A 21,835-nucleotide genomic window follows, 5' to 3' on the forward strand; every position below is an offset into this window, starting at 1 on the left:
TATCATTTTTTAAAATTTCTCCTACAAGAAAAAATTCAGACATTAGAAAAAGATTTAAGTTAAAAGGAAAAGTAGAGTTTAGAGTAATTTTAAATTAACTATGATAATCACTTGATCTAATTCATTGATCAGAAATATATTTTTTCCCTAGTACCAATCCATTATGATTTTGTCTTACTATGCTTCAAGGTAGTTAGATATCTACACATTTTGAGAAGTCAAAAAATTTTTTATTTTTAATGGAAAATAATAAAACATAAAAGAAATCTCTGCCATTGATCATTTTAGTCCTGGATGTTCAGGGTATACGTATATCCTCAGAACCCTGAAAAAGAGAACTAGAAAATGTGTGAGTTAGCTAGAACTATCAGGCTAAGGAAAGTTAAAGAAACAGGTAATTATCTAGACAGGTGAGGCAGAAAGAAGCCAAAGAAACAAAAGAGTTGCTGGAGGTTTAGAGACTGAATTCAGGTACATTTAAAGAGAACAGAATATTTTCTTCTAAGTTTTGTCTGTTTTTTTTGTGTGTGTGTGTGTGGCAGGGGGGAAGCAGGTGGGGTGAGAGTGGGTTCACACAGTCCTTAGGAATCTGATAAATGCTATGGAGGCCTACTTCCAGAACTTAAATTTTGCACACAGTCTTTGCAGCATATCAGTTCACAGATGCCAGGTCAAAAAGCCTTGTTCTATAGACATAAATTCATTTTAGATTGTAAGTGTAAAGCAGTGGTTCTCTATCAGGTATATATATACCCTAGACCTTCTGAATCAGACTTTCCATGTATACTGCAGTCCTTAGATGACTCTGATATTCACTTTGGATTCAAAGCCACTGATATGAAGAAATGGTTAAGAAAAGATACATGGCTAATATAAAACTTATATATAATCACTTTCTACCATCAGAGTCCTTACCAATTTATACATTTCTACTTGGCTGTAGATGATCTTACTAGCATTCCACTAATATGATAATTGTCTGATATATATATATATAAAATAGTTATATATTTTTAATGTAAATTTTAACAAATAACAGTAACTTTATAAAATTTATATATAATTAGTATATTAGTTGCTTAGAAGCACTATTGTCAATAGTGGTGCTATTCCTTTCACTAAAGGTATATGCTGCTTTCTCTGCATATATGAAGAGAATAGCATCTGTGTTATACAAAGTCACCAAAAGAGGGAGACAATGAACTTGTGCCTCTGGAACTGAAATGTGGTCTATGAGATTAGGGTTTGGCAATCTGCAACCTGTAGACCCAAATCCAACCATCCAGTTTCTGCATGACTCATAAGCCAAGAATAGTTTTTATATTAAAATTTTTTTCTTTACATTAATAGATTTAGAGGACCATTTTTAAATGGGAAAAAGAAAAGAAAAGAAAACAAAAAAATACCAAAAGAATTATTTTGGAACCAGACACAGTCATTTGCTTATATATTGTCTCTGGCTGCTTTCCTATTACAATGGCAGAATTAAGTAGCTGCAAACAGAGACAGTACGGTCCACACAGCCCCAAATATTTACTATCTGGCCCTTTAAAGAGAAAGTTTGCTGACCTCTGTTCTAGGCCATGATTCTAGATACTACTGAACTACACAATTAGTAAACTGAGTCCGTGAATTCCAATGTGAACCAGATACTGCAAACTAAACAATGTCTACCACATTTGTGTAATATTTGTTATACATAGCTTCTAGATGATTAATAAGTGGCATATGCATTTAAGTAATGCTGAACTGAAAGAAGTTGTGTATTTTGTGTAATTGTGTATTTTCTAAATCAATGGATACTCAAAAGTAGAGTTTTTAAGCAGAGGTCCACAAAATCTGACATGCTTAGCTAGAAACTCATGATAAGTAAGGATGAATAAAAATAAAATGCCAAATTGCAACTAGAAGTATGGTAGGAGTATACTACCGTGTTTCCCCGAAAATAAGACCTATCCATAAAATAAGCCCTAACAAGATTTCTAAGCATTTGCGTAATATAAACCCTACCCCGAAAATAAGACCTAGTGATGGGCGTGGCTATGCAGCGAAACTGCACAACCCATGCATTTCATCGCAGAGCAGTAAAGAAGATGAGCAGCCCTTCTCATCTGCCCCATCCCAGAGGTGACCGGAAAGGTGCAGGCAGCCCCACCAACAAGGTCAGCTCCCCCTGTCAGGTCCCAGCCATCCTGTGCGCGCTGCAAGCTGAGGCTTTGAGGGGAAAATAACACACCCTCTGAAAATAAGCCCTAGGGTGCCTTCTTGAGGAAAAATAAATATAAGACCCTGTCTTACTTTTGGGGAAACACGGTAGTAACAGAAAAATTATGACCCATGAAGGGAAGGCCTTCCATACATATATACCTATGTGCCAATGAATTGTGTGATCTCTGGCCACAGATTTTTTTCTTTACTTTCCTAAAGAAAGGAACTAAGTCACTTGTGCATAAGAATTTAGGTCTTCTCTCCCCTCTTTTTAAAGGCCTCTGCCACTTTATGTATCTATTACTTATGTTGCTAGCAATATTTGTTGCAGATGAGTTTTTCAAATAACAAGCACTAAAATTAATTTAAACAAAATTTTTTGGTTAACTAAATGAAAGACTGTTTTCACATACCAGAAACAGCAGAGTTAAGTGTGAGAGATGCAAAAGAAGCAGAATTCTGTTCAGAGGTATTCATTCCCCTATCCACACTAGACCAAGCAGCTGTTAAAATAAAGAACGTCACTTGGAACCTTCAATTTGCAACGAGACTTGAAAGATATGTATAGATTTAAAACTATGATAACAATATTTAAAGATAACCTTAGAGATTAGAACCACTTAAGATAGTAATAGCCAACTAAATATTTATTGAATATCCATTATGTGGCTGGGCCCCTTACACCAGCCACTTCCAATTCTTATGGCAACCCTGCTAGGCAGTTTCAAGCAGTTAAGTGACTTGCTGATAGCTAGAAAACAACTGGAACTCAGGTCGATCTTCAAAGTCTATGCTCTTTCCACTATATCAAGCTACCTTATCATCAATCATAATGAAGCAACTACTTTGGGCCAAGCACTGAACTTGGTACTTGACATTCATTATAACCAATCCTCATAATTATTTAAATATGAGGTCATACAGGTTAAATAACTAGCCTAAATGTCCATAAAAGGATTCATACCTAATAGATCCGTCTGAACTAGTCCCTGCTCATTCCTCTATACCATGCTATCTTCTCAATACTTTTAAGACATTTCTTTTTTATATATGAGTTATTTTAAATAAACCTCCATGAGACTAGTCAACCTGTCTCTTCTCAGTGACCCATTGAAAACCTAATACAGTTCCCTTTCAATTTCAACAAAGGTCCTAATCCATCTAGGCAAGAACTTTAACCTGCTGCTTAATTTAAATTGTAGCAAAATTAAGTAAGTACCTTCTAATGTATGTCCTAATTGTGAAACACTACATAGCTTTTATAAATAAACTGAAAATATCCCAAAAGGTCACAGTTCCTAACATTACTCCATAAACTTGACCATTTCTTTTACAGCACAAAAATTCATGCTTTTTTCTCTGCTAAAAATGAGAATGGGGGCCAGGCACAGTGGCTCACGCCTATAATCCTAGCACTCTGAGAGGCCGAGGCGGGAGGATCACTCAAGGTCAGGAGTTCCAAACCAGCCTGAGCAAGAGCGAGACCCCATCTCTACTAAAAGTAGAAAGAAATTAATTGGCCAACTAAAAATATATAGAAAAAATTAGCCAGGCATGGTGGCACATGCCTAGAGTCCCAGCTACTTGGGAGGCTGAGGCAGAAGGATTGCTTGAGCCCAGGAGTTTAAGGTTGCTGTGAGCTAGGCTTATGCCATGGCACTCTAGCCTGGGCAACAGAGTGAGACTCTGCTTCAAAAAAAAAAAAGAAAAACAAAAAAACAAAAAACAAACAAAAAAAATAAAAATGAGAATTTAGGGAATGTTTCTTTCAAACAAATTTTGATACTTCTATATCCAATTTTTGGACATGGCAGGAGGATTTGGAGAGTAAGCTTAAAAACAGTACTAGTAAATTATATCTACAGTTTGATTCTTGAGGGTGTTAACCTTTAAAAAAGTGATAAGGAGCGAGGTGCAGTGGCTCACACCTGTAATCCTAGCACTTTGGGAGGCTGAGGAAGGAGGACTAAGGCCAGGAGTTCAGGACCAGTCTAGACAACACAACAGGACCTGTCTCTACAAAAGAATAAAAAAATTAGCTAGGCATGGTGACATGTCCCTGTTGTCTTAGCTATTTGGGAGGCTGAAGCAGGAGGATCACTTGAGCCCAGAAGTTCGAGGTTGCAATGAGCTATCATTGTGCCAATGCACAAGTCACTAGTCTGGGTGACTGAGTAAGACCCATCTCTATAAATAAATAAGTAAAAATGTGATAGGAAAAGCTGACAACAAAGAAAGAAACATTTTTTTCACTAAACACTACAAACTTTCTAGTGTCTATTCTCCTAAATTAAAAGAAATAAACAAAAATATCTGCAATAAGCACAAGAAAAAAACCTATATTTAACACACAAGAAATTATTATGATAAAAAAAATACAGTAAGAGGTCATTAGACAAATGGGCAAAGAACATGAATAGACAATTCATACAAGAAACAGAAATGATCAAGAAAGTTGTAGAGAAAACATAAAATCTCATTAGTGATTTTAAAAGTTAACCAAAACAATTTATGCATTTTTTGCTTATCAAATTAGAAAAGATTAAATAAAAAAATACTCAACCTTGGTAAGCACATGATAAATGGGCACTTATACTGATGCTGAGAGTATAACTTAGAACAACTCTCTTAGGAAGCACTAGACAATATGTAGTAGAGCATTATAAACATCCGTATTCCCTTTAATCACTCCTAAGACTCTGTCCTAAAAACAAATACATTCAATGCAGTGTTATCTACAATGGTTTAAAAAAAGAAAAATAATTTCTCCAATAATGTGTGAATAGTTAGGTGAATTATGGTATGCTTACACATTATATGGCCAATATATAAAAATATAAGCAGTGAGGAAAATGTTTTGTTACAATGTTAAGGGGTGGAGAAGGAATATAAAAATGCATACCCAATTTGAGTTATGCCAAAAACAAAAAGCAAAAACAAAACTAAACACAAGAGAAGGGGAAAAAACACCATAAAGAACTAAGAGTGGTTGTCACTGGGTGGTACAATGGTTACAATGGGGTTTTCCTTATTTTTTTTTTGCAATTTTCCACATTTAACACAGATTTCTTTTCCATAGTACACACACACCTGAAAATTAAGTTGCTTTTAACTTGATGGCTCTCAACTGAAATAAGCTTCTCAACTACTGTTCTTTTTTTTTTGATAGAACAGGTTTTGGATCAACTACTGTTCTTTATCACTAAAATTCAGGGGAGGCTGTCGTGGTGGCTCACGCCTGTAATCCTAGCTCTCTGGGAGGCCGAGGCCGGCGGATTGCTCGAGGTCAGGAGTTTGAAACTAGCCTGAACAAGAGTGAGACCTCGTCTCTACTATAAATAGAAAGAAATTAATTGGCCAACTAATATATTTAGAAAAAAAAATTAGCTGGGCATGGTGGCGCATGGCGCATGCCTCTGTAGTCCCAGCTACTCGGGAGGCTGAGGCAGCAGGATTGCTTGAGCCCAGGAGTTTGAGGTTGCTGTGAGCTAGGCTGACGCCACGGCACTCACTCTAGCCTGGGCAACAAAGTGAGACTGTCTCAAAAAAAATAAAAATAAAAACCAAAAATTCAGGGGAAAATTTAATTATAAATAGGTACTTTGCAGACTATAAAATACTCTATGAATGAATGCTATAAACTGTACTTCCATTTACTATTTTTATTTAGAGTCATTAGAACTGTTGAAATTAATCAAAAACCCTGTTCACACATTACATGTATCACATCACTAAGAATACACTATTATACTAGTTAGCTACATTGATAATCAAATACGATAAGGTATGTTAAAGCACTAGGTAAAGAGTAGATGATAAACATTGTTATTTACTTATTTAGTTCCCACTTTGCTCCATGAAAAGGATCTGAGGTTAATTATTCCTATAATATTATTTCTGTATGACATTACTAATTTTTCTATTCATGAGGTATTCTCTTCCTGGAAAATTAAAAAACGTACAAACAAGATTAGCAATTTCAAATGAACTTAAATTTTTCCAACGGTTCTTACCAATGTCAGAAAATATTGAACGGTCACTCCAATTCCTTCCCCAGTCTTTTCCATTTGAATTAGCATCTCCAGTGTCTTGACTCCAAGCAGATGGCTCAGTTTTCCTCTTGCCTGCAGAAGCAGGTGAAACAGAGTTCCATTTCTCCTCACCTGCACTGATCTGTGAGGAGGGTTTTATAGACTTTTCATTCCAGCCTCCTCCATTGACAGTGAGGTTTTCATTCAATCCTGAAGAAACTTAAAGAAAAGAAAATAAAGATTAAAAACAGGTACATGACTTCTTGTTAAAAGTGGGATATTTAAAAATGTCTATGACTCTTCAACTTATATTTATCATTCACTCCCCCTATTGTCCTTTAAATACCTTGAGCTTTAAAGATAAATACATTTTAAAGTGACATGATCACCGTAGATGCCTTAAATTTAATCAGAGGTTTGAAGGTAAAATATATGTAGTGAAATTTTCAATAGCAGAACGACTTGCTCAAAGGAAGTACAACAGAGCAAACAGAAAAATGACACATTCTGGAACACTCAGAATACTCACCACTAAGAATATGAAGACTTCTCCTTAGATACATGTTCTTTCCTTAAATGTTTACATATATTATGGATGAGGCAGTGATTATTATTATTATTATTTTTTGAGACAGAGTCTCGCTTTGTTGCCCAGGCTAGAGTTGAGTGCCATGGCGTCAGCCTAGCTCACAGCAACCTCAAACTCCTGGGCTCAAGCAATCCTTCTGCCTTAGCCTCCTGAGTAGCTGGGACTACAGGCATGCGCCACCATGCCTGGCTAATTTTTTCTATATATATTAGTTGGCCAATTAATTTCTTTCTATTTTATAGTAGAGATGGGGTCTCGCTCTTGTTCAGGCTGGTTTCGAACTCCTGACCTCGAGCAATCCACCCGCCTTGGCCTCCCAGAGTGCTAGGATTATAGGCATGAGCCACTGTGCCTGCCCTAAGGCAGTGATTCTAAAAGCTGGATGCACATCAAAATCAACTGAGAAATTTCTTAAAAACAGACTCTGGAGCCTTAGCCCAGACCAATTAAAATCAGAATCTCTGTGATGGAACCCAGGCATCAGTATGTATGTGTGTGTGTGTGTGTACACACGTTTCTTTTCATATGTGTGTGTACGTGTTGTTTTTTTAAAGCTTCCTAGATGATTGTGATGTGTAGCCAGGATCAAGAACCATGGGCACAAAGGAAGCTACCAGTGCTAAGAACAAGCCTGAAACAAGAAAGTGCTTTTTTCATTTCTGAATTTATGTTTTACTATAACACTTTTGTTTTCAGGTCAGCAATACACTATTTAATTCAATCTCTATTATAAATGAGTAAATAAAATATATTTTCTATTTGTGAAGCACTAAAAAAGCTCAAACTATAGTCCATTTATTGTGAAATATTTGATACTGTATCAAGGAAACAGTTTAAAAATTATAGGAACTTAGGCTTTTTCTTAACATGTAAGAGTAAAGTCTTTTATCTCATATACCTATATTAAACCCATGTCTAACAAAGATCCTTCTTCTCTACTGGATTAAGTGATGTAAGCAAGAATCAAAACGGCATATAAACTATTGCTGAAAGAATGTTTTTATATGTGGGGGGGGGGAAAGACTAGAACATACCAAAGACTGTTAGAAGTAGGTGTGATTTTCTTTTATTTTCCAAAATCCTGGACTATGATTATGTTACTTTAGTAATGAAAAATCATTTTTAAGACTTTTTCTTTCCTTTTGCATCATTCATATGAGGAAAGAGACATGTATATAATTTTCTATTTTGATGGGCCTTCAATTTAAGTTACATGTAATTTCTCTCACCCTGAAGTGTAGAATCTCCTTTTCCAGACTTAAGGTTGCTAACTTGAACATTTAGATGAGAATCACCTGGTTGAAATAGAAATAAAATTATTTAATACTAAATAGGGCACTATGCACATTAAAAATTAATTTTTACTTATTATCTATAATAAATTGTTCCTTCAAGTGCTAAATTCTTCCACTGGAAAAAAGTCAATTTTACAACATATTTCACATGTCTGTAACAAATTGAGTTCTCTAGTTACCACATTCTTAGTCAACTAAAATGCCAATAAAGAACCTGGAAAACTGCCTAAGTACAGATAGAGTTTGCTATTCTATAACAGTTACCACGATTCTTTTAAGTAGGAACTGGAGCACTGGGCTCTGTAATTGGATTCAACTTTGCCACCTCTCAACAATACCAGCTGCCTTTTCAACAATCCTGGAAGCAAACACATCAACTTAAGAAAGACCTTTGCCAGTATTTGGGACCAGGACTTAGGAAATATGGCAAGAGGTGAAAATATATAACACAAAAATACTATTTCTCTGACACTAAGAAGCATAATGATCACAACACATCAAAAAAACAGCATGACATATGATTGTGCTAGCATGGAAGGCATGCACAAGACAATGAAAAAGAATCTCCAACAAAAATACTAAAGCAAAGCTAATATGTGACAATGAAAATGGATTCAGTAGAAGTCATTGCTGTAACATGGCAATAAATTCCACCAAATTATCAAGCAAAACAGTAAAAGGTAACAAGGCTAAGAAAGTGAGATCCAGAAATAACTGAAGGATGGGGAGGTGGGAAGGTCATTAACAAAAAGATGAAGGAAGGATAAGCCAATGCATTGAGGCAAGTTGAATAGTATCACTTTGCAGATGCCAGGGTAAAAATGATGGCAATGTAAAGAGGTACCAAGAAGCCATCAGTATTGGATAGTATGAACATCTGAAATACTTGGGAGGAAGAACATTAGCTCACAATCTTTGAAATTCTGGTCTAGCTTTATCAAACACCTATGGCACTCTCAAAAAGCTGGGGGGGGGGAATAAGAAATCCAGACACAACCTGCACTAACCAGAACATGCTTGTTTCATCTTTAAATGAAAGCGTACAACATGCAGAATAATGATAAATTATTTCATTTAGTAAATGTCTTATCCACTGTAAGAAATGGAGATGCAAGAGAGTTGGGGTAAAGTAATACACACGAGGAAAAGAGGCAACATCATTTTCTCATGTGACTCAAGGCAGAAAGGCAAATTTTAATTTAATAGGCCATTTATTAGGCAATATGTAACACGTAACACTGCTGGTATTAGGTAGACCAATACATGGTTCACAATACTCTCACGAAGAAGGGTATATCAGCACAATGATGTTAGCAGTTCAAAATAGGTTTTGACATAATATTATGTACATCTGAATAAAAGGAGTTTGATTTGATGTACCACTCTTATGTTCCACTAATATACCTTTATTCTTCTTGGAACCAACAGGAAATGATGCAGTTGTAAGTTGCTCGGTGGTAATTGTGATGGTATTTTCTATCCCAGGGATAGTTGAATCCAATGAACCAGAATCAGTCATCACCTTATCACGTTTACGCTGCTGTCGTTTCTCTCTGTGACTAATTTTAGTTTCCCAGGCTCCTGACATAGCCCCAGAAAAAAAATGTTATTCAGTAAGGGGAAGACAAAAAAGTTGTAGTTTTGGGGGGAAAATGGGGTGGAGCACACAAAATATCATGATAAATTTAGATATTAAGCTAAAAACCAAGAGTGCTGATTATATTAATTTATCCTAAAAATTTATTCTAATCCCATTATGTTTTAGGCAACAAACTGCTATTATTGATCCTAGTAATTTTTATCAAATCCTCCCTCTGTAGTTTAGAGAAAGTGACAGATGTAAGTCATCTTATATCTTTTATCTTGCTGGGAGAAGTGATAGGAGAGTGTTATGTAATCACTAATAAATGGCTTCCTGAAGAATTTTGTACCTGGCCTTCCAGGAATGGTATGTTTAAGGATAATGGGGCAAAAAATCCAAAACACACTTCTGGGAAACGAAGACAAGTAGCTTTTCAATTGCTCAAAATATTGAGTGTGACCTTACATTTCAATAAGGCAGTTCCCCTCAGAAAAAGCACTATTGGATCCTTAACAAAAGTGTTTCCTAACGATGTCATAGATTTGTACATTAAAATCTACCGTAATGAAAAAGAAGAGCTAGATACAAAATTAAGTGAAACAAATGCAGCTTTTATATAATACACCTTGGTAAAAAAGGATTAAAATTTTTCTACAGTCCTTTCCCTTGCTCAAGTACCTTCATCAACTTCCTTTCCATCATGGCGTGAACTGTTCTGCACTGCTTTAGCATCTGACTTTGATTTCTTCTTATTTTTCTTTGACTGAAAGTAAAATAGAATGTTACTTAATATTTCGTTGTTTTTGAAAAGGTAGAGTCAGTAAAATACATAATGAAATGTATGATGCTGACAACTAAAAAAATTTAATGTTTGATTAAAAAAACTCAACATATTAAGTAGCAGTAATAATATAGTTACCATTTATTGACTGGTTACTATGTGCTAATTTGCATTTTCTATTTATTCCTTTAAAAAATGGTACTGTCCCCATTTTAGAGACAAAATGGAAACTTAGCGATGTTAAATATTATTAATAAAAAGGCTGTCCTGGGTCACATTTAATAAATTAAGTTATAATTAGGAACTAGGTCTGTCTGACTCCAAAGTCTGTGCTCTCAGACATCATGTTATACTAAGTTACATCATAAATAAGGTACTGTACTATGGCATTTTCAGAGCAATAAAATTAAAACCTATTGCCACTGTTCAGAAGGAAAATGATGTACCGATTATTGGTTTTTGGATTACCTAAAGCAGATAGTCAATGCAACCTGTGTATAACAAATTAATGAGTCAATTATATAAAGTTGGTAATATTTTATGAGTTTCAAAGCAATGTAAAAATACCTGGGAGTTGTATATTGATGTTTAATAATCCTATAAAGATAAAATACCTATACATATACAAGATACAGACATTTTGGAAAGACTTTCCAACTCCCTTCAGCTAATATTATTTTTTTCAAAAGCTTGCTAAGAATTCTATAAAGCAATGATTTCTATATTTATGTAAGTGCTTACAGAAGAGAATTAACATTCATAAAATAATGTTTTTATTTATAATTTGTATTCACTCATTTTAGCTATTTATTGAGATCAACTATGTTCAGCTTAAAGTTAAGTTTACAACTAAATAAGAGATTGTATCTTAATTATAAGACTTTTGTATGAGTAAGCAATAATGGCAGCTAATTGCTTTTCCTATCAATAAACGACTTGTAAATATTTTCAAGTGGCAAGATCTCTTAAATATAATTAAAAATTGTCTTTAACAAGGGAGTACATAAAAAACTATTTTTGAAAGTTCTTTTACTGTGCTCATAATTGATTTGCATTTATTTGTTTCCTTGCATATTCTTGTTATCATTAACATGTACCATGTTTCATACATACTACTTTATTATATCTAACAAACCAAACTCATATCCACTTTCTAAAAACTGAAATATCATCCACTCCATAATATTCACCCTTTTAAAGTGCACAATTCAGTGGTTTTTAATATACTAGAAGTTGCACAAGTAACATTATTTTCTTTATCCCAAAGAAAGAAACTCTAATCATTAGCAATCACTCCTTATGTCTCTTTTCCCTGCTGGCAATCACTAATCTATTGTCTGTTTCCATCATATCTACTCTTAAGTAAAGACAACACATCGAACATCTGTCAATAATAGTCTAGAGCAGGGGCAGCAAACTTTTGTAAAGGATCAAATAGGAAGTATGTTAGGCTTTGTAGGCCATATGGTTTTGTAGCAACCACACAACCCTGCCTCTGTAGCATGAAAGTAGCCATATACAATACATAAACAAACGGGTTCCACTACATTCCAATAAATTTTATTTATAAAAACAGTCATTTGGCTGGATTTAGGAAACCAGAGTTTGCTATCCCTGGTCTAGAGTGCTGCTGGTCAATGAAATATAATGCAAACCAAATATATAAGTTAAATATTTCCAGTAGATACGTTTTTAAAATGTCAAAATAGGTGATATTAAATTTTTTTTTTGAGACAGAGTCTTGCTCTGTTGCCTAGGCTAGAGTGCCATGGTGTCAGCCTAGCTCACAGCAACCTTAAACTCCTGGGCTCAAGAGATCCTCCTGCCTTAGCCTCTGAGTAGCTGGGATTACAGGCATGAGCCACTATGCCAGGCTAATTTTTTAAATTTTTATTAGAGACAGGGTCTCCTTTGTGCCTGATTTCGAACTTGCTGGACTCAAACTCCTGACCTCAAGGGATCTTCCCATCTTGGCCTCCCAGAGTGCTAGGATTACAGGTAAGGGCCACTAGGCCCGGCCAGGTGATATTAATTTTTTTTTTTTTTTTGAGACAGAGTCTTGCTTTGTTGCCCAGGCTAGAGTGAGTGCCGTGGTGTCAGCCTAGCTCACAGCAACCTCAAACTCCTGGGCTCAAGCAATCCTTCTGCCTCAGCCTCCCAAGTAGCTGGGACTACAGGCATGCGCCACCATGCCCGGCTAATTTTTTCTATATATATTAGTTAGCCAATTAATTTCTTTCTATTTACAGTAGAGACGGGGTCTCGCTCTTGCTCAGGCTAGTTTCGAACTCCTGACCTCGAGCAATCCACCTGCCTCGGCCTCCCAGAGTGCTAGGATTACAGGCGTGAGCCCCTGTGCCCAGCCTAATTTTAATAATGTATTTAACACAACATATCTAAAAATGCTATCATTTCAACATGTAACCAATATTAAAAAACTCTTAATAAGATAGTATAAAAAAGAAGTTAAGCTAAGTTTGAAATCTGATGTGTATCTTACATTTAACAGCAATGTCAATTCAGACTAGTCATATTTCAAGTGTTCAATATCCACCTGTCAAGTGTTTACCATATGAACAGGTCTACAGGAACTAACTAAAGTGGGTATCCCCATTTTACAGATAAGGAAACTGAGGCCTGACCTCAATTGTTTTGCTCCAGCTCAAGTTCTACTCCCTTTGCTTTATCACTATTGCTTTCCCCATTTCCTTTCTCTTAAATATAAGCATCTTGAAACATTAAAACTGTCACAGACTTGGCCATTTGTCACAAACTTCCTGGGGAAACTTCCAGTACTATTATACCTTCCCATGTGTGCAAGTGTTCATAGTTTATCTAACAATAATGTGAAATTCTCGAAAGCAAGAGAATAAGAGATATTTCACTATATTCTCTAGACTCTCTACTTTATTTGAATATAGGCCATCCCCAGGTTATGGATGAGATACGTTCCTGAGAAAATCTTTAGGTCAGATTTGCATGTAACTCAGATTCCTGGTGAATACTACACATACAGCAATAAAACAACAATACTATAATGGCTCATATGTGGTAATAATAATAGTGTAATACTGTAATAATAATACCCTGTACTGTAATAAGTTACAGAAACTACTGTGCTCTTTTTTTTAATTCAAACGAACGGAACATAAAAACAAACTCAGACAAAAAGTCCAGATAGGAGATAAGAGAAATTAAAGGTTAATAACCCTCATCTAATGTTGCATCAACGCCAAGCTAACAGGAATATCACACTTATTTTGATCTTCTAACAAAATCAATAATAACCTTTCTTATTTATTTATTTATTTTTTTGAGACAGAGTCTCACTTTGTTGCCCAGGCTAGAGTGAGTGCTGTGGCGTCAGCCTAGCTGACAACAGCAACCTCAAACTCCTGGGCTCAAGCAATCCTGCTGCCTCAGCCTCCCGAGTAGCTGGGACTACAGGCATGTGCCACCATGCCCGGTTCATTTTTTCTATATATATTAGTTGGCCAATTAATTTCTTTCTATTTACAGTAGAGACGGGGTCTCGCTCTTGCTCAGGCTAGTTTCGAACTCCTGACCTCGAGCAATCCGGTCGCCTCGGCCTCTCAGAATAATCTCTGAATAATTAATCCACTGTGCTGCTTAGTAATTGATGCTTTCAGTGGAGCACTGCCTTTCACATGTTCCATTATTCTCACTTTATCCTTCATAATTGTTTCAATAGTCCAACAATTGAAGCCTAATGCTTTCTCACTGAATTATGGTGTCTGGCCTATCTCTAAAGGCTTAATTATTTCTACTTTTGTTTCCATTGTAATCAATTTTTTTCTTTTTTTTTTGAGACAGAGTCTCACTTTGTTGCCCAGGCTAGAGTGAGTGCCATGGTGTCAGCCTAGCTCACAGCAACCTCAATTTCCTGGGCTCAAGCAATCCTCCTGCCAGCCTCCCGAGTAGTTGGGACTACAGGTATGCGCCACCATGCCTGGCTAATTTTCTGTATATATATATTTTTAGTTGGTCAATTAATTTCTTTCTATTTTTAGTAGAGACGGGGTCTTGCTCAGGCTGGTTTCGAACTCCTGACCTCGAGCAATCCGCCCGCCTCGGCCTCCCAGAGAGCTAGGATTACAGGCATGACCCACTGCGCCCTGCCTGTCTTCATAGTTTTCTTTTCTTTTCTTTTTATTTTTTGAGATGGAGTCTTGCTCTGTCACCCAGGCTGGAGTGCCATGGTATCAGCCTAGCTCACAGCAACTTCAAACTCCTTAAGCAATCCTTCTTACCTCAGCTTTCTGAATAGCTGGGATTACAGGGGCACAACACTCGGCTAATTTTTCGTAGAGATGGGGTCTCGCTCTTGCTGGTCTCAAACTTGTGACCTCAAGTGATCCTCTCACCTCAGCCTCCCAGAGTGCTAGGATTATAGGTATGAGCCACTGCGCCCAGCCAGAAACAACAAATATTTTCCCATAATATGTCTTTCTTCATTTAAACAAGAAACCTCAAGAGAGGCATCTACTCTAAGTACTTATAAATATATTTAGTAAAGTTCTATTATATAGAATAATGCATAAACAAACATCTCTAAAAAAACTATTGAGGTCAGCCTTCACATTGTAAATGTTTAGATATCTTGCTAAATTGGGATAGTTTAAGATTATCATTAGCTAAAATTGAAGGCACAGTGTAACTGGCCAAGGTTTCTTATCAAAAGCAGATAAAAGGCCAGGTGTAGTAGCTCACAGCTGTAATCCTTGTAGGTTTCTCACCTGGGAGGCCAAGGTGTTTAAGACCAGAGAGATCAGTTGAGGCCAGGAATTTAAGACCAGGCTTAGCAACGTAGTGAGACCCCTTCTCTACAGAAAAAAGAAAAATCAGCCAGGTGTGGTGGCACGTACCTATAGTCTCAGCTACTCAGGAGTCCAAGGCAGGAGGATCACTTGACCCCAGAAGTTTGAGCTATGACATCACTGCACCACTCTAGTAGCCTAGGAAACAGAGCAAGACCCTGTCTTAAAAAAAGAAAGCATGTTGGCTTTGCCTCCATTTCTGCTGCTGCCCCTAGTTCCTGGCAGCAGCCTGCAGGGATGCTCACAGATGAGGCTCAAAGTAGGGCTGGGCACTAGCTATCTGAGTGCCACCTTGGATCTGACAGCCCAAAGGAGGACTAGACCAAAGGAGTGGTAAGGATGAGGTCAGGGATGAGACCTGCCTTTGTGTGAAGCCTTAACCCTACCCTGCTCAAGGAGAAATGCTGATCAAGAATCCTGGCTAAGGCCAGACGCAGTGGCTCATGCCTATAATCCTAGCACTTTGGGAGGCTGAGGTGGGCAGATTGAGCTCAGGAGTTCAAGACCAGTCTGAGCAAGAGCGAGACCCTGTCTCCACTAAAAAGAGAAATAAATTAATTGGCCAACTAAAAAAATATATATATAAAAAAAATTAGCTGGACACGGTGGCGCATGCCTGTAGTCCCAGCTACTCAGGGAGGCTGAGGCAGAAGGATTGTTTGAGCCTAGGAGTTTGAGGCTGCTGTGAGCTAGCCTGATGCCACTGCACTCTAACTTGGGCAATAGAGTGAGACTCTGTCTCAAAAAAACAACGAACCCTGGCTACATCAAACTTCGCAATATCTGGGCAGCCCAGAACATCTCCAAGATGACTGCCACATCACAGAATCATATCTGTCCCACTGTTAACAACCCTGTGCTGAACCTACAGGATGAAAATTTCACCTGGGGAAGTGACAGCCTCATCAAGGGTAAGACATGAGCTTGGGAACTAAGAACTCCACCTCCAGAAAGCAAGTGGATCTGCTTCTTCAGTTTTTGAGGAGCCAGCTAGTGGTCCAGCATACTCCCAACCCAGTATCTTGTGATGGTCCCCTGCACCCGCACTGGCCTCATTACCCCTCTTGGATTAAGGAAGACTTGAAGACCAGCCCTTTTTCTGGGGAATGATTTTTCTCCTTTGTATTGGCCAGGGATGTTGAGACAGTGTGTTATTTCTCAGGGATTTCCTAATATTGTTCCTACCCTCAAGGTTGAGAGGAGATAACCATCAACCCAGGAATTCTTAATAAATTTTTGTTACTTGAGCTGGAAAAAAAAAAAAAAAAGAAAAATACATTCCTATTTCAAAAATTGATGATTTTAATTTTTTTGGACCAATTTATGACATCTGGTTAAATCACCATTACCTCATGATTATGTGGCTGATAAAAGTTCTTTTGTTTTGTTTGTCTTTTCTTTTTTTTGGAGACAGGATCTCACTCTGTTGCCCAGGCTGGAGTGCAGTGGCATGATCATGGCTCACTGCAACTTCCAACTCCTGGGCTCAAACAATCCTCCTGGAGCCAGGTGAGGAGTGGGAAAAAATAAACAACAAAAAACAACCAACAATCCTCCTGCCTCAGCCCCTTGAGTAGCTAGGACTACATGCCTAGATAATTACAAAAAAAATTTTTTTTTTGGAGACAGAGTCTCACTCTGTTGCCCGGGCTAGAGTGTCGTGGCGTCAGCCTAGCTCATAGCAACCTCAAACTCTTGGGTTCAAGCAATCCTCTTGCCTCAGCCTCCCGAGTACCTGGGACTACAGGCATGCGCCACCATGCCTGGCTAATTTTATATATATATATATTTTAATTGGCCAATTAATTTCTTTCTATTTTTAGTAGAGATGGGGTCTCACTCTTGCTCAGGCTGATCTTGAACTTCTGAGCTCAAACGATCTGCCCACTGCGGCCTCCCAAAGTGCTAGGATTACAGGTGTGAGCCACCGCGCCCAGCCAAAAAAATTTTTTTGTATGTACCTTGCACACAGAAAGTATTCAATTAATATTTGGTTAACCAATGAAAGAGCCTAAAATTAGACTGCATTACATATAGCTCCGTCTACCTAACTCTCACTCAAATAAAACCTCTCAGCTATTATATTTCTATACTTGATCCATAATTCAAGTCATTAAATTATTTAAGTATGTCTGGTATAGACTCATAAGGTATGGTACACTGTACAAGCAGCATGGCTATCAATTCAGTCTTAAAAAATTTATAAGAAACCTTTTTTAAGAACTCCTTCTATCTAGCCATGAACTCTATCCCAGATTGGGTCTCAAGATTTCCAATAGGCTAAAAAATTAATTTCACTTTGCCATCCTATTCTCACCTCTATCTTAATATATATAAGCCAAATTCACCATTTTACTGTGTTTCAATCCCCTCTTGCCACTCACTCCCTGTCTGGTAAAACCATCATCTAGTAGAAATATGATGAACTGGAGGCAGAAAGTCCTCGTTTTGGTCTCTGTTCCTCTATTTGTTTGGAGTTTAGACAGAAAAGCAGAAATGAAGTTTCCCTGGTAAGATATTCTCTCTTTTACTAGTTTTGCTTACCTTATGGAGAACCTTGAAAACTAACTCCTTGGGTGGAAACCCAAGTAATCACAAAGCTATAAATTGTGGCACAAGGGAACTCGGACTATTGATCAATAGTGCAAGACTCAGAGAATCAGACCACATCAAAGCACTTCAGATAAAACATTTGATGAATCCAAAAGACTACAATGGGAATTTAAATCAGGGGTTCAGCCAAAACAAACAAGTCTAGATAGTAAATATTTTAGGACTTTGCAGAACATAAAGCCTTGCCTCCGTTGCAACTACCCAACTCTGCCACTGTAGTGTCAAAGCAGCCGCTGACAATAAATAAAAAAAGTGTGGTTGCTTTCCCATAAAACTTTATTTGCAAAAACAGGAAGAACACCAGATTTGGCCATGGTTTGTCAACCACTAGTTTTGAACTGTAGTTTCTAAGATGTATTATGGAGGGTAAAATACAAATGTATGTAAGCTTGCTAGGCACGGAGGTATTCTATTTTGCTAAGAGTTGCTCTAGCTTACGCTTGTGTAAATGTACATTGTCTCAGAATTATTTCACTTTTGGCCTTCTAGACATTGATCACTCCTAGAACAGCAATTCTTAAACATCTTGGTCACAGGATACGCTCTTTCGTATTATTTTACATTTTGCAAATACCTTTAATGTCTAGCTTAAGATAGCTGGATTCACACATCTGTTTTTGTATTCAATTTATTGTGATTCATTGTTTTGACTGAAGCACAAGAAGAAAATCAGGCTACATACACATAGATATGCAATTGGAAAAGGGAGGAGTATTTTAACAGCTTCTCCAGATACTTGCAGATAATCTTCTTTGATATTACACCAGAAACTAGTAGTTGCTGGGGACTAGAGATGAGTTAGGGAGAGGGGAAAATAGGCACAAGATTTTTTGGGGGTGAGAAAATGTTCTATTAATAAAATTAGATTATGGTGATAGCTGTACAACTCTGTAAAAACACTAAAATTGTACATTTAAAACAAGTGAACAAGTTGTACACTTAAAACAAGTGATTTGACTACATATTTTAAAATAAAGCTGTTTAACAAAAAGGAGAAAACCAACATGGCTGGAGCTTAGAGATGTTAATAGGAGATGAGACTAGTGCCACAGCCAGGGCTTTTAGGTCATGTTTAAGGTTGTGGAGTGTTTTCTAAGAGCCATAGGAAAGCATAAAAGGTTTTAGACAGGCCGGGCGTGGTGGCTCACGCCTGTAATCCTAGCACTCTGGGAGGCCTAGGCAGGAGGATGGCTCAAGGTCAGGAGTTCAAAACCAGCCTGAGCAAGAGCGAGACGCCTGTCTCTACTAAAAATTGAAAGGAATTGGCCAACTAAAAATATCTAGAAAAAATTAGCCGGGCATGGTGGCACATGCCTGTGGTCCCAGCTACTTGGGAGGCTGAGGCAGAAGGATCGCTTGAGCCCAAGACTTTGAGGTTGCTGTGAGCTAGACTGACACCACGGCACTCTAGCCAGGGCAACAGACTGAGACTCTGTCTCAAAGCAAAAAGGAAAAAAAAAAAATGGTTTTAGACAGAGGAAGGGAAAAACATTACACTAAAACTTATCAAGTTGTAGTTTTTAGAAAGATATTGTAGGCTGGGCACGCGATGGCTCATGCCTGTAATCCTAGCACTCTGGGAGGCTGAGGTGGGTGGATTGCCAAGGTCAGGAGTTCAAGACCAGCCTGTGCAAGAGCGAGACCCTGTCTCTACTAAAAAATAGAAAGAAATTAATTGGCCAACTAAAAATGTGAAGAAAAAATTAGCCAGGCATGGTGGCACATGCCTTAGTTCCAGCTACTTGGAAGGCTGAGGCAGAGGATTGCTTAAGCCCAGGAGTTTGAGGTTGATGTCAACTAGGCTAACACCATGGCACTCACTCTAGCCAGGGCAACAGAGTCTGTCTCAAAAAAAAAAAAAAAAAGTTGTTGCAATGTGGAATCTGAAACTGCATCAGTGAACTTTCCATGTTCTATTACATTAAAATCCATTGGTTTACCTTATACTTTTTTTTTTTTTTTTGAGACAGAGTCTCACTTTGTTGCCCAGGCTTGAGTGAGTGCCGTGGCATCAGCCTAGCTCACAGCAACCTCAAAGTCTTGGGCTCAAGTGATCCTCCTGCCTCAGCCTCCCAAGTAGCTGGGACTACAGGCATGCGCCACCATGCCCGGCCAATTTCTTCTATATATATTAGCTGGCCAATTAATTTCTTTCTATTTATAGTAGAGACGGGGTCTCGCTCTTGCTCAGGCTGTTTTCGAACTCCTGACCTTGAGCAATCCTCCCGCCTCAGCCTCCCAGAGAGCTAGGATTACAGGCATGAGCCAACTCGCCCAGCCTACCTTATACTTTGAACGAATCTTTTATTCATGATTTTGTAACATGCAAGCATTGGTCAATTGGAAAGTACTGGTTTACTGTTAAAAACAGAGCTTCTAAAATTTAAAACATTCCATTGTAACAGTTTTTTTTTTTAAATCACATTTGTTAATATCACAACTGATGTCATCAGAAATTCTTAGTTCATGGTTGTGGATACAAATATCTAATCTTCACGTGGCAACAAATCATTTTATCATTTGCAGCAAGTACTATCAGTTTCCTTTAAGTGACAGGATCATTTTGTTATGACAGGATCATCTTGTTTATTTTTGAGAAAATGTCTGCAAATACCCAAATCTGAATAACCATGACTTGTCTATCAGTTGTTCTTTCAAATAAAAATGGAGCAACATGAAATAAGTGGCTAGTTCAGCATATAAGTCACTGCACAACTGTTTTTCCTTAAGACAACCATCATTCTTCAGTATGTAGTATACTTTATGCATATATTCCATTTCATCATATAGGATAAGTAAAAGCATGTATCCAAGAATTTTGACTAATAAAAATAATAATTTTTACTGCTTCATCAAGGACATTCTAGTGAAATTAGATTTGTTTTGTTTTTACTGTGAAGGGTAGCAGTTAAGAATACAATAAGTACTGGTAGTTTAGCTGGCCCTGACTCACATCCTAAGGAGCCAGCAGTTTTACCAACTATTGCTTCTGCACCATCAGTACAATCATCAACATTGTGGAAAAAGCAAATAATGTCTTAATTATTATGAAAATAGTTCTATCTTCAGGGACCTAATGAAAGGGTACCTGGGGCTCCTTCCCAGGGGTTCAATGACCACATTTCGAGAACTGCTGCCTTAGAAAAATTGAAGGAACATTACTTATCAGCTATGTGATCTTGGGCAATCCACTAAACTCTTTACTGAGCTATATAAAAGAAATAATAATATCGCTCCAGAGTTATTCATCAGTATTAAGAGATGTGAAAATATGTTGTACATTGCACAGGATCATAAAAATCTAAGACCTTATTAATATTTCTAATGAATGATATCAGGGTTTCAGTGGATACCATTGACTACCCTAACAACCTGGTAGTGACCAAAATTTATACATTTTGGTTCTGTTGTTTCTCTTACTAGCAATCTTTACACATTTTTACCTGAATTTAGCCCCTCAGAGATGCAAAACTGATTCATTAATTAATGAATGAATATTAATAAATGTTGCTGCCAGCTGAACATATCTAAGCTTTTATCATACTCCTACCTCACCTTCATGGTCAAATTTGTCTAAAGTTTTCCCTTGAATATGTCTGAGCATGTCCATTTGTTTCTCTTCCCTTCCAAAACTGGCCTCCCTACTTCTACGTACAGAAATACCATTCCCATCCTTAAGAGTCCAATTAAGTCAGTCTTTTCTGGCTACCCAAGCAGGATAACCTTTCTCCTACAAATATCTGGTACTTAATGCCTTATGTTACTAGATAACTTCTCTTTGCTGGCCTTTCCTTAACTAGACTGTAATCTCTCTGAGGGTTAAGTACATTTTACACATTTCTCTTTATTCCCTTTAGCATCTATTAGCACAGAGTATTCAGCCTGTCTCTTGGTCCTA

The 21,835-nt window shown here is 37.3% G+C and overlaps 1 protein-coding gene and 1 non-coding gene across 4 annotated transcripts in view; one reads left to right on the forward strand and one right to left on the reverse strand.

Annotated features, from left to right (window-relative positions):
• MTDH (metadherin) overlaps positions 1-21,835 on the reverse strand; it is a 67,860-nt gene that overhangs the window by 24,284 nt on the left and 21,741 nt on the right. For 2 of the 3 annotated variants that reach the window (XM_076005138.1, XM_076005137.1), the window contains exons 3-6: positions 10,384-10,468; positions 9,528-9,704; positions 8,058-8,123; positions 6,222-6,458 (exon numbers count right to left, since the gene is read on the reverse strand). In XM_076005138.1, the coding sequence (XP_075861253.1) occupies positions 6,222-6,458; positions 8,058-8,123; positions 9,528-9,704; positions 10,384-10,468 (565 nt within the window). Of the gene's footprint in view, positions 1-2,621; positions 2,712-6,221; positions 6,459-8,057; positions 8,124-9,527; positions 9,705-10,383; positions 10,469-21,835 lie in introns of all 3 variants that reach the window. The other variant, XM_076005136.1, reaches the window with a different exon arrangement.
• LOC142872277 (small nucleolar RNA U89) lies at positions 15,390-15,628 on the forward strand. Its single transcript, XR_012920485.1, has one exon. It is a non-coding gene; the product is annotated as a small nucleolar RNA U89 (small nucleolar RNA).

This window comes from Microcebus murinus, chromosome 7 (assembly GCF_040939455.1).
Source record: "Microcebus murinus isolate Inina chromosome 7, M.murinus_Inina_mat1.0, whole genome shotgun sequence".
In the NCBI taxonomy this organism is placed as follows: domain Eukaryota; kingdom Metazoa; phylum Chordata; class Mammalia; order Primates; family Cheirogaleidae; genus Microcebus; species Microcebus murinus.